Here is a 14,523-nt window from a genome sequence, read left to right as displayed (position 1 = left end):
CTCTCCAGAATAGTTTCACGCGTTCTAGAACTTCACATAAGTGGGTTCCTAGAGTCTATACTATTTTGTGAATACCTGCTTCCACTCAGCCTAACCATTTTCAGAATCCTCCACATCCAGAGATGCTGACCTTTTATTGCCCATCGAATGCCAGTGCCCAATGTATAATAAGCTAATTGGTGCTCGAGAAAATGTGCATGAGAAAATGATTGCATTGAATGAATGCAGATGATTGCATCGCATGAATAAATGAATGAAATTGCTCCTTGTTCCTAGGAGAATTATTCTTACTCCTCTCCAGCTTCTCTCATCAGCCTCTTCCTTGGTCTTGTTCCAGGGGACTGTAGTTCCAAATAGCAGAGACACCACCTCCACACACACCTCTTGCTTCCCAAGTCCCCCAGTCTTCCCTGAAAACACATGTTAGCAGGCACGTTATCGCCAGCTTTCCGCCTTCCCCATTACCTGCTTCAACTTCCAGCTTTACTTCCTCCTCTCCTGCTCTTCTCCACTGGGCTCTAGACGTGCTAGAATCTCTCCTGGGTCAAAAATGCCCTTTCTGAGCAAACGGAGCCCGGAGACTTTGCTGACGGGGGTGCAAAATGGTGCAACCACTTAGGAAAAGAGTTTGGCAGTTTCTTACAAAAATTAAACACACATCTACTCTCTGACCCACTGTCAATTATTTACCCAAGAGGTGTGAAAACTTAAAGCCATAAAAAGATGTGTACTAGAATGTTCCTGCAGTTTAACTCATAGTAACTCACATTGGAAACAGTGCAAATATCAGTCTACAGGGGAATGGATACACAAATTGTGATCCAGACACAATGAAGATGAGTCAGCAATGGAAAGGAAGAAACTATAGATACACAAAACGGTATGGATGAATCTCAAAGATATTAATCCTAGAGTAAGGATCTAGACATGAGACTCAGCATGCGGTGTGATTCAATTTATATGACATCTGAGAAAAGACAAGTGTAGCCAACAGTGATGAAAGCGGATCAAAGTGGCCTGGGCAGGCGTGGGGAAGGGACTGGAGGGGACGATGGAAAAGTTTTAGATCTGCAACATAATGGTGGCTACACAGCCGTATACGTTTCTCAAAACTCTCACTTGGAGCTTGAAATAGGTGCACCAAAATGTTTAAAATTTTTATTGTGGTATAGAATGCACGTAATATGTTAACCATTTTTAAGTGGACGGGTCTATAGGGTTAAGTATATTCACATTGTTGAGCAACCAATCGCCAGGTTTTTTCTCTTGCAAAACTGAAACTCTGTACTCATTAAACAACTCCCCATATCTCTGTCCCCCCAGATCCTGGCACCCACCATTCTACTTTTTGTTTCTGTGAGTTTGAGTACTCTAGGTACTTCAAATAGGTGAAACCCACAGTGCTTATCCTTTTGTGACTGGTTTATTTCATATAGCAACAAGGACTTGGCAGATGTGATAAAGAATTTAGAGATGGGAGGTGTTATGTAATAAATAATTTGATTGGTCTTTGTCCCTGGTTCTTGGCAGGGAGCATCCAAACCCTTGGGTATTCCCAAGTGATAGGAGTGTCTTTGATCTTCATGGGGACCTCTTGGCTCATACCTGAGTCTATACCAATGTGGGTGGGTGCTGGTCATGCCAGGAAGGCCAACCATGAGGGGTGGGGCTTTCAGCCACCCCACCTCCAGGAGGAGAGCGTGACTGGAGAGGAAGTGCAGTCACATGACCAATAATTCACTCAAGCACACCTTCATAATGAAACCCCAATAAAAACTCTGGACACCAATGATCAGAGGAGCTTCACTGCTGGCGAACACGTGAAGTGCCAGAAGAGTGACCTGTCCTGAGTCTATGGGAAGATAACATGGGAGCTCTGTGTTGGAGACCCTCCCAGGTCTCACCCTAGGGTCTCTTTGTTTGGCTAGTCTGAGTTTGTGTTCTTTATAACAAAACTGTAAGTAGAGAGCTTTCCTGAGTTATGAGTCATTCTAGCAAATTATGGAACCAGAGAGGATTGTGGGATCTTCTGAATTTGTATTAGTTGCTCAGATTCAACTGGCCAGAAGTGTGGGTGGCCTAGGGAACCCCAAACTTGCAGTTGGGGCAGTCTTGTGAGAAACTGTGCCCTTAATCTGTGGGTGGTATCTGCACTAACTGGGGTGGTTACTGCCACAATGGCACTGCAGGATTACAGGAAGTCATTCTGGATTATCTGGGTGGGCCTTAAAGTGCAATCCCGAGTGTCCTCATAAGAGGGGAGCAGACGGAAACTGACCCAGAGGAAAAAGCAATGTGACCACTGAAGCAGGATGCTACCCTACTGGCTTTGAGATGGAAGAAGCAGCTACGAGTCAGAAAATGTGAGGGACACAGCTATCAAAGCTGAAGACAAGGAAACAGATACTCTCATGGAGCATCCAGAGAGCCTGGCCCTGGGGACACCTTCATTTTGCCTCAGTGAAACTAACTTTCTGGAGGCTTCTTACCTCCAGGACTGTACAGGAGATGTGCTATCTCAAGCCATCAGTGGTGGTCATTTGTTACAGCAACCCTAGCAAACATATACTCCTCCAAGCTGACCATCTGAAAATCTATCAGTCTGGTTGACAGTCCTCTGGGCATGCTCTCTGTCCAGTATTCAGGCAGCTCCCGGGCCTAGCTGGTGCCTCACTCGGAGCTGTAGTCGTAGAGGGCCCAGAGAACGGTTGGAGGGTTGGAGGGTTAATGCACTGAAATGTTTCACCTGGCCAGGGTGTTTGGGTGTTATTCTCCCTTCTTCCTGCTCCGTCGATGCTCTCAGGGCTGGGCATCTGAGGGGCCCCCGGCTGCTTTGGTTTTGGACTCTGTTATACACAGGACTAGCGGCTGCTAGCCCTCATACCCCTTAGTTAGACCTGTCTCCACTGGAAATTCCAGGATAGCGCCCCACCCTCAGGTCCTCAGGAGGCAGGAGGAAACTTTGGGAGTACAGAGTGAATTCAGGTCAAACGTCCCCAGATGATGAAGTTAGGCTCTGTGCATCTTGCACCCCCAAACGGGGTCAGCTGCACTTAATACCTTCCAACACTCTGCACCCGTAAAACCCCCCTTCCCAGTTCCACGTGCTGACATCTCATTGTTCCGGGAAAGTCCATCTTCTCTGGGATGTATTTCCGGATTTCCCTGCCCAGAGGACAGCACCTCAGTGCCTGAGACACCAGGGACCGGCCCATCAGATCCCAGGAGCCTCTCTCATATGAGCCTCAAAGTCTTGTCTTGAGCTGCCTGGGATCTCTACAGTGCAGTCTCTTCAAGGAAAGGGGCCACCACTTTGGTAGCTCAGCACCTCTCCTCTCCCCAAGGACACAGGTGGCTCCTTCAAATACATCCTGTGTCCCTCACTCATGCATTCCTCCACTGAGTCACTGGTCAGTGTTCCGGTGCCCGGCTAGACCAGAATGAGACAGTCCAGGGCAGGGGTACTGGGTAAATACTGGGTCCAACTCATTCCTGTGTCCCCAGTCCTCCCCACAGCACTCCTGGCCCAATGCAGACTATTCACTGGGTTTTGGGTCATCAGAGAGCCATGAGGTCACTTGAAGGAGTAGGGGTCACTCACAGGGATCATGTCAGGGTCTCTGAGATAAAGTTTAGAAGAGGTCCTCATAGCCAGGAGCCCATGACTCATATATCAAACGTTTATTGGTGCTCCCTAAGGTTTCGAGGACAGGTCACAAAATCGCTATCCTCGAGACCTCCCAAGTCTGGAGAAAATGCAAGAAAACCAAATAGCTCCATCTCAGAGTCACCTGATCTTGGGTAGGGAGGGAGTTGGAGTCAGATCAAAGGGCCCAGGAGCCAGGGTTTTGGAAGAGGTGGAGGCTAAGTTAGGTCCATGTGGGAGGGGATGTGGTGAGGTTGGAGAGCGGTCCCAGAGCGCAGGTACTGGACCTGGCTGAGTTGAGCTGGTAGTTCTCAGTAGTGGTGGGTGGGGAACCAATGGTGGTGGGCGGAGCCAAGAGAGTGAGCAGCTGGGGCAATTGCCCAAGCAGCAGTCACTGGATGGGCTCAGCAGCTGAGCCTCTTCTCACAGATCCAACTGTCCTTCTCGCTGTGGCAAGGGGCGTCGTTCCATAACCCCGTGCGTAGCATCATGATGCAGTCCTCGTGCCCCTGAGAGTCATTGGGCTCTCCCTGGTTCCACTGGCTGCAGTGGTTTGTCGGGAGAGAGGTGGTGTTGCTCATCCTCTAGGGCGTGGATGGCCCTGGAGTCCAGCCTTCAGGGTTTATCTAGCCTGTTAATTGCTTAGGTCTAACCTAGACAACCTGAGGGTCTAACTTAAGCGTGCACCTGGGATATAAATCTCTAACCCCCAGAATTTATCCCTCAGCCAGTTCCTGGTGACTAGCCTGCCCAACTTTAAGGAGTCCCTGAGATCTGACCAAAGGACTGCTCCTAGGGTCTGACCTGTCCCCTTCCCTCACCTGAAGCTGAGCGGGACTCCGTCCACCCACTGATAGCCCTGGATCTGGCTCGCGCGGCGCACGGCTCTCAAGCCCAGCCAGTAACCGCGGTCCCTTGTATTCCGAGTCAGGAAGGCCTGGATGGGAGGAGAGACTGAGCTCGCCAAGTCCTTCCCGCCCGCACACACGTCCCTCGCCACGCCCCTTCAGGTGAACTCCACCTCCCGCCTCCCCGCGCCCAGGCTGCGCACCTGCTCATCCAGGTCCTCGACAATAACCAGGTGCGCACTCGCGCCGGCGCAGTTGCGCTGCGAATCTTCCCAGGAGGCCCGCAGGGCCGAGAAAAGGTAGCAGGAGCCCCGGAAGGGTAGCCACTGCGTGGGGCACTGCTCGCAGGAACCTGTGGGGTGGCAAAGGTCAATGAGGCACACTGCTCCCAGGTGGAGCAGACGGAGGGGACTTGGGGAGCAGGGACAGAGCCATGACGAACAGGTCAAGGTCAAAGACAGGATCCAGATTGATAGGGGAAGCATGAGGCCCACGGGTATGGTCCACTTGTCCTCCCGTCCCCTTCCCCCACCCAGTCCTGCTCACGGTTTCCGAGTCGGACGGCCTCCAGCTCCCGGAACAGCTCACTGCGGATGTTCTTGCGGTCCCTTCCCGCTTCGGCCAAGCTCTGGGTCACTGCGAGGTCAAAGGAGTGGGCTCAGTTCAGGAGTAGGATTGCGATTGGGTAAAGGGCAGCATCCATGTAAGTAGTCAGTGTTAGGGGTCAAGAATATCACGGTCGGCCCTGGCCGGTTTGGTCAGTGGTGTTAGAGCGTCTTTCCGAAACACCAAGGCACGACCGGGCTTAGAGGTCAGGATCACAGGATAGGTCTGGGTCTCAGAAGGCTGAGGATGTAATTCAAGGGTCGGCGGACTGGTATGGTGAGGGATCATAGGTCGTGGCATTGCCCCGTCCTCACCGCGCTCGCTCAGTTCTTTCAAGGCGCTCTCCTGCTGCATCAGCTTCTCCTGCGCTTCCCCAAGCTTGGTGCTCGCGGTCTTCAGCTGCGCCTGCGTCCTCAGGCCTTGGAAAGAGGGCAGAGGTGGGACGGGACATCTGAGACCTCCTCCAATCCCAGTCACGAGACACACACACACACACACACACACACACGCACGCACGCACGCACGCGCGCGCGCACACACACACACACACACACACACACACACACACACACCCGCCACAGGCCCCGACTCTGAGGTCAGCAGTCTCACAGCAGCTATTGCAGGCTCCGACCTCTTCCTTCAAGGCGTCCAGCACCACCGTCTGCTGCGAGGCTGGAACGACCCTCGCCCGACCCATACACGTCAAGTCACCCGCGGGGATTCACGGGACACTCCTTCCCGCTCCGGGGCCAGCCCCGGGGACCCTGGGGTGCCCACCCACCTACTCACAAACAAAGGAGCCCCCGGTCTGCACGCACCATTTGTTGTCAGCAAGTCCTGGCCGCCTAGCAACGCCGCGTGCTGAGTGGAGGCTAAGGAGAGAGGCTCCTGCAGGTGTGGCCGCGGGCACTCGAGAACTCTCCCCTCGCCCGAGAGATGTGGGGACCCCCGTCTTGGGACGCACAGAGGGGGCGAGCAGGGATACAGAGCACATGATGCGTGCCCGCGCGGAGGGGAGACAAGCACAGGGCCATGCATACACATGTGCCTGCGCACAGCCCAAAGATGCACACAAACTATTCACACGTGTTTGCACTCAGTCCCAGGCAGGGTCATAGGCCCAGCTGGTGCGCCCTGGGGCGGAGGGAAGAATTAAGCAAGGAGTTGGGAGTGGTAGAGGGCTGGGTCCCCTCTCCCCATCATGCACGATCACTCACCCTTGGAAAGTAGGATGCTCAGAATGAGGACCCACAGGACTGTGGTGATGACGAGAGCCAGGGTCAGGAAGAGGAATCGCTGTCCCCAGCGTCCCCAGTGTCCTTGGATAGCAATGGACTTCTGAGTCCCTCCTGTTCCAGGACAGTCCTGGACCCCTGGGCCCTGAGAACTGAGCCCTGGACACTCGGGTCCCAGGAAACTGGGATCAGAGAGGTTAAGTAACTTGCTATGGTCACAGCCCTTAGTTGACAGAGCTGAAATCTGCATCTACATCCAGTCGCTCTAGCCTGTGCCGTCACTCCTGCACCCAACGCTTGCTCTGTCTCTTGACTATTCTCCCTACCCCATCAGACCCCAAATCAGAGGGACCCCAGAGGACCATTGAGGCAGTCCCATTGCTTGCTCATACCTCCGGAGACCTCCTGGAGCCCACCACCCCACTTGCTGTACCCTGCAGTGTCCATGGTGAGCAGACTCTGAGCCCTAGGCATTGATATAAATGTAGACACCTCCCTCACCCAGCCCCGCCCCGCCCCGCCCCCCCCCCTCTTCCTTCCCTTCCATCTCTTGTGTTTCTATTCCTGATACCAAGGAACCACTGACTAATCACAGGGATGGGCCCTTTCTGGGCTGAGCTAGGGGTAGGGGTAAGGTGGGGTAGGGAATTGGAAGAGTGGGAGGGTGCCATGGTGGGTAGAGAGAGTGAAGGGGCAGTAGAGTGTTAGCACTTGCTCATGTGAGTGTATGGGTGTGGGTGTGTATGTGTGCGCAGTACCAACCTCCCTGGACTAGTAGCTGCAGCAGCATCTCCAGGCTGGTGCTGGGGCCCTCGCTTCGGAGCTAGGACCCCATCTCTCATAGGTCAGAGGCTGGGCTTCCTCCCAAGAGGGACAGGCTGAACCATGCTAAGTTCCAGCCCCTCCTTCTGAGTCCCTGAGAAAGCTGCTCAGGCCTGGGCCCCTGAGCTAGCTCAGCTTCCCTCCTCAACTCTCCCACAGATGCCTGCCAGAGACGGACTCTTAATTCAATTCTCGGACAGAACAAAGAACAGAGATGGTCAGCTAAGCTTCTGGGCGCAACCCTTAGGTGTGTGGGTGGAGGGATGTATGTATATAGCTTCTAGAAGCCTGTCTTTCTCCTCTGTGCAGAGGGGGACAGTGGCAGGGCCTCTCTCCAAGGGATGCTGTGATAAAGAAGTGACGTGATGCATATCAAGCCCTGGCACCATCCCCAGGCATGAAACCCACTAAATGTTCAATCATTCTTTCAACAAATATTGAACACCTCCCGTGTGCCAGGCATTGATCTAGGAACTGGGCATTGTCCAATGGCAGGGCAAAGGTGTAATGGCCACCATAAGGGGAAGTTGACTTCAGACTAAAGAATGAAGCAGGCAACTCCACAGAATATAACAGAATTCATTATAGGGTAATTTACTTACAGAAAGATTGGGCCGGGGCAGAACAGATGGCCCAGCAGTCTGTGCAGATGATTCTCCACTACCAGACCCCTGTTCCTGCACTTCCTTACAGTATAACTCAGGTGCTAATGGTGAACAAGACAAACGGACAAAGGATGCAGTAGTGCCAGGGGCCATTCCCCCTGGGGGTCTTGTGATGGAGGGTTGTTTAAATTGACACTATCACCAGATTGAGATTTATTTCGGTTGTCATGCCATTCTGGCTGTTACTAACAAAAATATTTGGTGATGTTTTAAGGAACATGGATAATCATCAGCTAGATGCCTTGATATGCTTGCTAAGGACAGTGAAGTTGGTCACAGCGCGAAACTGAGAAATGCAATGAAATCCAGACACAGAGACAAAGCTGGTTTTGTTCCCAGTCTACATCTATACTGGTGTATGTCAATGCCCAAGTGAGCCAATTCCCTCCTTGGAGCAAACGTTCTTGTAGGGGTTAGGGAGAGACAGGCAGTAAGTAATAAACGTCATAAAGTGAGTTGTATAGACGGAGTTTCTCAACTGGGGGTGATTCTGTCCCCCAGCAATCATAGGGCCATGTCTGGAGACATTTGTGGTTGCCACAAGTCTGGGTAGGGGTGATACCGGCATTTAGCGGGTGGAGACCAGGGGTGCTGCTCCGTTCTGGCCCCCCAATGCTGAAGGTGAGAACCCTAATATAAGCTATTAAAAAGTCCTGAGTGCTATGGAAGAAAATGCCAAGTAGGAAAACGGGCTTGGGAGTGCTGGGCTGGAGCAGCGGTCAATAAAGCGAATGACCAGGGTAGGCCTCGTTGAGAAGGTAAAAACGTGATTTTTTTTTGCTATGTCCCAACCTCTCTCATAGATGAATAAATATACCCCACTTTCTCTAATCCTCTCAACAAACCTCAGAAAATTATCCACATTTTCTTTAAAGATTTTATTCGATGCCTGTTTTTCTGCCTTGTTCCAGGAAGGTATGAGAGAGACACATACTCAATAACATGAACTAAAAGACAAGAGAACTTTTTTTTAAAAAAAAAAGAGAGACAAAAAAAAAATAAAAATAAATAAAAATAAAAATAAAAAGGGAGACAAACGGGAAATGAGGGTCAGAGAGAGAACGTGAATCTAAAAGACTGGGCTGGCCTGACCAGGCGGTGGCGCAGTGAATAGAGCATCGGACTGGGATGCGGAAGACCCAGGTTTGAGACCCTGAGCTCTCCAACTTGAGCGCAGGCTCATCTGGTTAGAGCAAAAGCTTACCGGCTTGAGCACAAGGTCGCTGGCTCGAGCAAGGGGTTACTCGGTCTGCTGAAGGCCTGCGGTCAGGGCATATATGAGAAAGCAATCAATGAACAGCTAAGGTGTTGCAACACGCAGTGAAAAACTAATGATTGATGCCTCTCATCTCTCCATTCCTGTCTGTCTATCCCTGTCTATCCCTCTCTCTCTGACTCTCTGTCTCTGTAATAAAATAAAATAAAATAAAATAAAATAAAATAAAATAAAATAAAATAAAATAAGACTGGGCTGGGGCACAAAGTTCCAACCGACCGACCGAAGTGCCAGGCTTGTGACAAATGCAGGCGGCCTCCTCAATGCAGCTGCAAATTGGGTTGAGACATGTGGAGAAGGGCACAGCTTTCCGTTAGAGGAATCTGCCTGAGCAGAAGTGTACACCATTCTCATTGAACTTTCCATAAGCACCATAGCAATTTTCTACCACTGGGCCAATGTAGATGGCTTCACTCATGGCCAAGTACAGTGTTAGGAAAGGCAGGTTCTCCTTAACTCAAAGTGAATGGCCATCAACACTGCTAGGGGCTCTTACCATGTTTCAAGTAGTAGTGAGTTTGAGGAGTTTGAGGCATAAACAGAAGCTGGATGAGTGTGGGGCCAGATATGGACTTCTGTGGATACCTGGGAAGTGTCTGTCACTCTGTTAACACACACACACTCTCTCTCTCTCTCTCTCTCTCTTCTCTATCAGATCTAAATAAGAATCCTGAGCCGAGGGGCAAATGATCATTTAACTACAGTGGGAGAAATTGTGTTCCATATATATAATAGAATCAGGAGATGTACAAATAAGCCAGATGGTAACCTCAGGCAGATCATTAATCTCTGGGTACCCAGTTTCTTCATCTTTACCACCACCAGTGGTAAAGTTTTTGTTGCCCAATTTATTATATTATTGTGGCCTTTAAGAAGACAGACGGGCCCTGGCCGGTTGGCTCAGAGGTAGAGCGTCGGCCTAGCGTGCGGAGGACCCGGGTTCGATTCCCGGCCAGGGCACATAGGAGAAGCGCCCATTTGCTTCTCCACCCCTCCGCCGCGCTTTCCTCTCTGTCTCTCTAGTCCCCTCCCGCAGCCAAGGCTCCATTGGAGCAGGGATGGCCCGGGCGCTGGGGATGGCTCTGTGGCCTCTGCCCCAGGCGCTGGAGTGGCTCTGGTCGCAACATGGCGACGCCCGGGATGGGCAGAGCGTCGCCCCCTGGTGGGAAGAGCCTCGCCCATGGTGGGCGTGCCGGGTGGATCCCAGTCGGGCGCATGCGGGAGTCTGTCTGACTGTCTCTCCCTGTTTCCAGCTTCAGAAAAATGGAAAAAAAAAAAAAAAAAAAAAAGAAGACAGACGTAAGTGTATTGTGAAATATTTAATATCCCCACATTATCCCCCAGTCACCACTGATTCGCTTTCTGTCATTAGATTAGTTTGCACTTTCTACTCAGCATAGTCATTACTACTTCATTTCTTTTTATTGCTGAGTAGAATTTTGTTGTGTGAATACACCGGTTTTGACTATACATTCACCTGTCGATGGACATTGGGGTTGCTTCCAGTTCTGGGCTATTAGGACTTTGAATTTTTGTGTGCGAGTATTTATGCGGATGCAAACTTCCATTTTCCCTGGGTAAGATCATCACAGGTACTCATCTCCTTAGGGCTCACACACTAATTAATTTAACAGGTGTTTATTTAGTGCCTACCATGGCCTCTCAATTCATTTAACCGATATTTATTGAGTGCCTGCTACGTGCTCTGTGGAAGTTCTTGGCCATGTAATGGCAAATAAGACAGCTAATCCCTGCCCAGGTGGATCTAAATCTAAATATTTTAAAAGTTAAACCTTTGGAAGAATATCAGGGTAGGAAGAGTTTCTTGGTCAAAATATCAAGAAAGCAGCAAAAGAATGGTTAATAAATTAAGCCATAATTTAAAAACTATTTTGACTTGGCTTGTATTTTGTTCTGCTGATCTTTAAGTTTATTGTTACACAGGCACACATACTGTTTTCTCAATTTCTAACTGCTGCTGTATTTTTTCTTCTCTTTCCAGGCTTACTTCAAGAATATCCCATTTGTGAATCTTTTTCTAAAGAATAGGTTTTATTTGTTCTTTCAGCTGTTTTTGGTTTAAAGACAAGGTATTGTTTGCTAGTTAAGGGTCGAACTTGCCTGGGTTAAATCCCAGGTATACCAGTTACGAGCTATATAAGCTTAGGAGGTCAAAAAAACCTTCTTTCTGTGCCTCAGTTTCCCATCTATAAAATGGGAATAATATTAGCAGTAGTTCCTACCTCATTGGACTGTTATCAACCTATATGAATTAATATGTATACAAGCTCTTTAAACCTGGTCACTTTTGCTACTTTTTTCAATTATCTCACTTTTTTATTTTTAAATTTAATTTAACGTTATTTTTAGTGAGAGAGAATAGACAGGCAGAAAAGGAGAGAGATGAGAAGCATAAACTCATAGTTGTGGCACTTTAGTTGTTCATTGATTGCTATCTCAATGGGGCTCCGGGGGACTCCAGATGAGCCAGTGACCCCTCGCTCAAACCGGCAACCTTGGACTCAAGCCAGCAACCTTGGGCTTCAAGCCAGCGACTTTTGGGCTCAAGCCAGTGACCATGGGGTCATGTCTATGATCCCACACTCAAGCCAGCGACCCCGTGCTCAAGCTGGTGAACCAGCACTCAAGCCGACGAATTCGGGGTTTCGAACCTGGGTCCTCTACGTCCCAGTCTGACACTCTATCCACCGTGCCACCACCTGGTCTGGCTCACCTTCTATTTTAAAAAAATTCCCTACTTCCGGCCTGACCTGTGGGGCGCAGTGGATAAAGCATCGACCTGGAAATGCTGAGGTCGCCAGTTCGAAACCCTGGGCTTGCCTGGTCAAGGCACATATGGGAGTTGATGCTTCCAGCTCCTCCCTCTTCTCTCTCTCTGTATCTCCCCCCCCCCTCTCTCTGTCTCTCCCTCTCCTCTCTAAAATAAATAAATTTTAAAAAAATTCCCTACTTCCACCTTCTTCTGGTTTATTTTTGCTTTCTAAAACTAATTTATCAAGTGAAATCGTTAATTCTTTCATTTTTAATCTCTATCTTCGTCCCCCTTCTCTCTCTCACTTTTTATTTCCCTGAGTTTAAAAAAAGTCTTTACACTTTTATAAGAGAACTCCTTTTTGCTGCTTCTCATTAGTTCTCATTGTGACTCCTGAGATGGTGCATACTCATCAGATACTGACTTGGTCTCTGCTCACTTTCCTGAAAACCGTCGCCATTCTTCACTCATGTTTTTCTAGGACGTGGTTTGGTTATTTTTCTTATTAATTTACAGACGTTCTGTATGTGTTCTAGACACAGATGCAGTCATCATCTTCTGGGCGGTAGCTGGTCTTCCCACTTACTGACGGTGCTTTGGCTGCTCTTCAGTGAGTAAGTAAAACTTGGTGGGCATGCACTCTGAAACAAACTAGTAGTAAACTAGCTGTACAGGCAGCAACATGTCTAGATCTCAGTAACCGTAGTCTCGAGGAGCAGAAATCGTTTCAGATTCACCACACTGTGGCATTTATGTACATTACACACACACATAGTCACAAAGTATGTGTCTTTAAGGACATGTATCACATACAGCTAGTGGATGCCTACTGTACAGAGGGAGGAAGAAAGATTAGACATGAAAGGTCAGCAGTGCTCACAGAACAATGCGGGGCTGAGGAAGGTTATCTTCCACAATCTGGGAGGGTCCTGCTTCTCTTCCTAGCAGTCCCCTTGTTCTGAGACACAAGACCCATCTTGCCTTCGTCATCAGAAGTGCAGCTTGAGTCAACAGGCACTGACAGCTGACTTAGCAGCAGGGTTTCACTGTGGGGCAGAATTTTCTGGGAGGGCACACCCCTCTTCTGGGGCTCTTGAGGACAGCAGTGCTCAGGAGGGGTGAGGGCTCAGTGGAAGGAGATGGAAAAAACCCACAAGGGTTGTACTATCTCATTAGAACGTGCTCTGCGGAATGGATCTAGATGAAACTTGTTTATCAGCCCTTATGAAGGAGAAAGAATGAATGTGTTTGCTGGATCACTGGAAGTTTACTGGAAGGGGTAGCATTGGAACTGGGTCATCAGGGGCGGTGCACTGTCGACAGAGAAAGGAAGGGTCTACCAGGCAGAGGGTACAGCTGCGGCAAAGGCAAGGAGGCAGGAAGATGATTCTTTTTTGTAAATGCCCAGAACTGAAGCTATGTTGGGGAGCCAGGGGTAGCTGTTCAGCCTAATGAGGCAACCATAAAACCTGTGCACAGAATTTGTCTCAAAGGAAATGAAAGGGAAAGGCAGGTCCCAGGCACGAGACCAGCCACAGACCTCTAACCTCAAGCCATGACCCATAATAGGAAAGGGAGACCCATTTTGGATGGTGGTGGGGCAGAAGATTGGGGAACATGTGAGATTGACTAGGGACTTTAAAACAATGTGAGGAGTCTAGGAAGCACAGAAAAGAAGAAGCCCTTCCTGGAGGTCATCTAGATCCTTTCCGCAGAGCACGTTCTAATGAGATAGTACAACCCTTGTGGGTTTTTTCCATCTCCTTCCACTGAGCCCTCACCCCTCCTGAGCACTGCTGTCCTCAAGAGCCCCAGAAGAGGGGTGTGCCCTCCCAGAAAATTCTGCCCCACAGTGAAACCCTGCTGCTAAGTCAGCTGTCAGTGCCTGTTGACTCAAGCTGCACTTCTGATGACGAAGGCAAGATGGGTCTTGTGTCTCAGAACAAGGGGACTGCTAGGAAGAGAAGCAGGACCCTCCCAGATTGTGGAAGATAACCTTCCTCAGCCCCGCATTGTTCTGTGAGCACTGCTGACCTTTCATGTCTAATCTTTCTTCCTCCCTCTGTACAGTAGGCATCCACTAGCTGTATGTGATACATGTCCTTAAAGACACATACTTTGTGACTATGTGTGTGTGTAATGTACATAAATGCCACAGTGTGGTGAATCTGAAACGATTTCTGCTCCTCGAGACTACGGTTACTGAGATCTAGACATGTTGCTGCCTGTACAGCTAGTTTACTACTAGTTTGTTTCAGAGTGCATGCCCACCAAGTTTTACTTACTCACTGAAGAGCAGCCAAAGCACCGTCAGTAAGTGGGAAGACCAGCTACCGCCCAGAAGATGATGACTGCATCTGTGTCTAGAACACATACAGAACGTCTGTAAATTAATAAGAAAAATAACCAAACCACGTCCTAGAAAAACATGAGTGAAGAATGGCGACGGTTTTCAGGAAAGTGAGCAGAGACCAAGTCAGTATCTGATGAGTATGCACCATCTCAGGAGTCACAATGAGAACTAATGAGAAGCAGCAAAAAGGAGTTCTCTTATAAAAGTGTAAAGACTTTTTTTAAACTCAGGGAAATAAAAAGTGAGAGAGAGAAGGGGGACGAAGATAGAGATTAAAAATGAAAGAATTAACGATTTCA

At 49.3% G+C, this 14,523-nt stretch overlaps 1 protein-coding gene across 2 annotated transcripts; it reads right to left on the bottom strand.

Moving 5' to 3' along the window:
- Window positions 1-2,464: 2,464 nt before the first annotated feature.
- Window positions 2,465-6,809, bottom strand: LOC136376419 (C-type lectin domain family 4 member G-like). Of its 2 annotated transcripts, XM_066342431.1 has the most exons (9): window positions 6,728-6,809; window positions 6,318-6,419; window positions 5,919-5,972; window positions 5,710-5,772; window positions 5,415-5,519; window positions 5,041-5,130; window positions 4,698-4,846; window positions 4,468-4,583; window positions 2,465-4,189 (listed from the first exon to the last, which is right to left on the bottom strand). In XM_066342431.1, exons 1-9 carry the CDS (start codon window positions 6,807-6,809, stop codon window positions 4,051-4,053), a joined length of 900 nt encoding a protein of 299 aa, XP_066198528.1. In that variant the 3' UTR covers window positions 2,465-4,050. The 2 variants fall into 2 exon arrangements, with proteins under 2 accessions (XP_066198528.1, XP_066198529.1); XM_066342432.1 differs by lacking the exon at window positions 5,710-5,772 and having other exon boundaries at window positions 6,728-6,793.
- Window positions 6,810-14,523: the final 7,714 nt, after the last annotated feature.

This window comes from Saccopteryx leptura, chromosome 6 (assembly GCF_036850995.1).
Source record: "Saccopteryx leptura isolate mSacLep1 chromosome 6, mSacLep1_pri_phased_curated, whole genome shotgun sequence".
Classification (NCBI taxonomy): domain Eukaryota; kingdom Metazoa; phylum Chordata; class Mammalia; order Chiroptera; family Emballonuridae; genus Saccopteryx; species Saccopteryx leptura.
This window is presented reverse-complemented; position numbering and strand designations above follow the sequence as displayed.

Excerpts from the sequence above, each read along its gene's own strand:
- LOC136376419 (XM_066342431.1), bottom strand. The coding sequence starts at position 6,809 with ATGCCTAGGGCTCAGAGTCTGCTCACCATGGACACTGCAGGGTACAGC. Across the intron at positions 4,847-5,040 it reads GGCCGTCCGACTCGGAAACC|GTTCCTGCGAGCAGTGCCCC; the intron begins GTGAGCAGGACT and ends GCCACCCCACAG. Across the intron at positions 4,190-4,467 it reads GGAGTCCCGCTCAGCTTCAG|CCAGTGGAACCAGGGAGAGC; the intron begins GTGAGGGAAGGG and ends AAACCACTGCAG.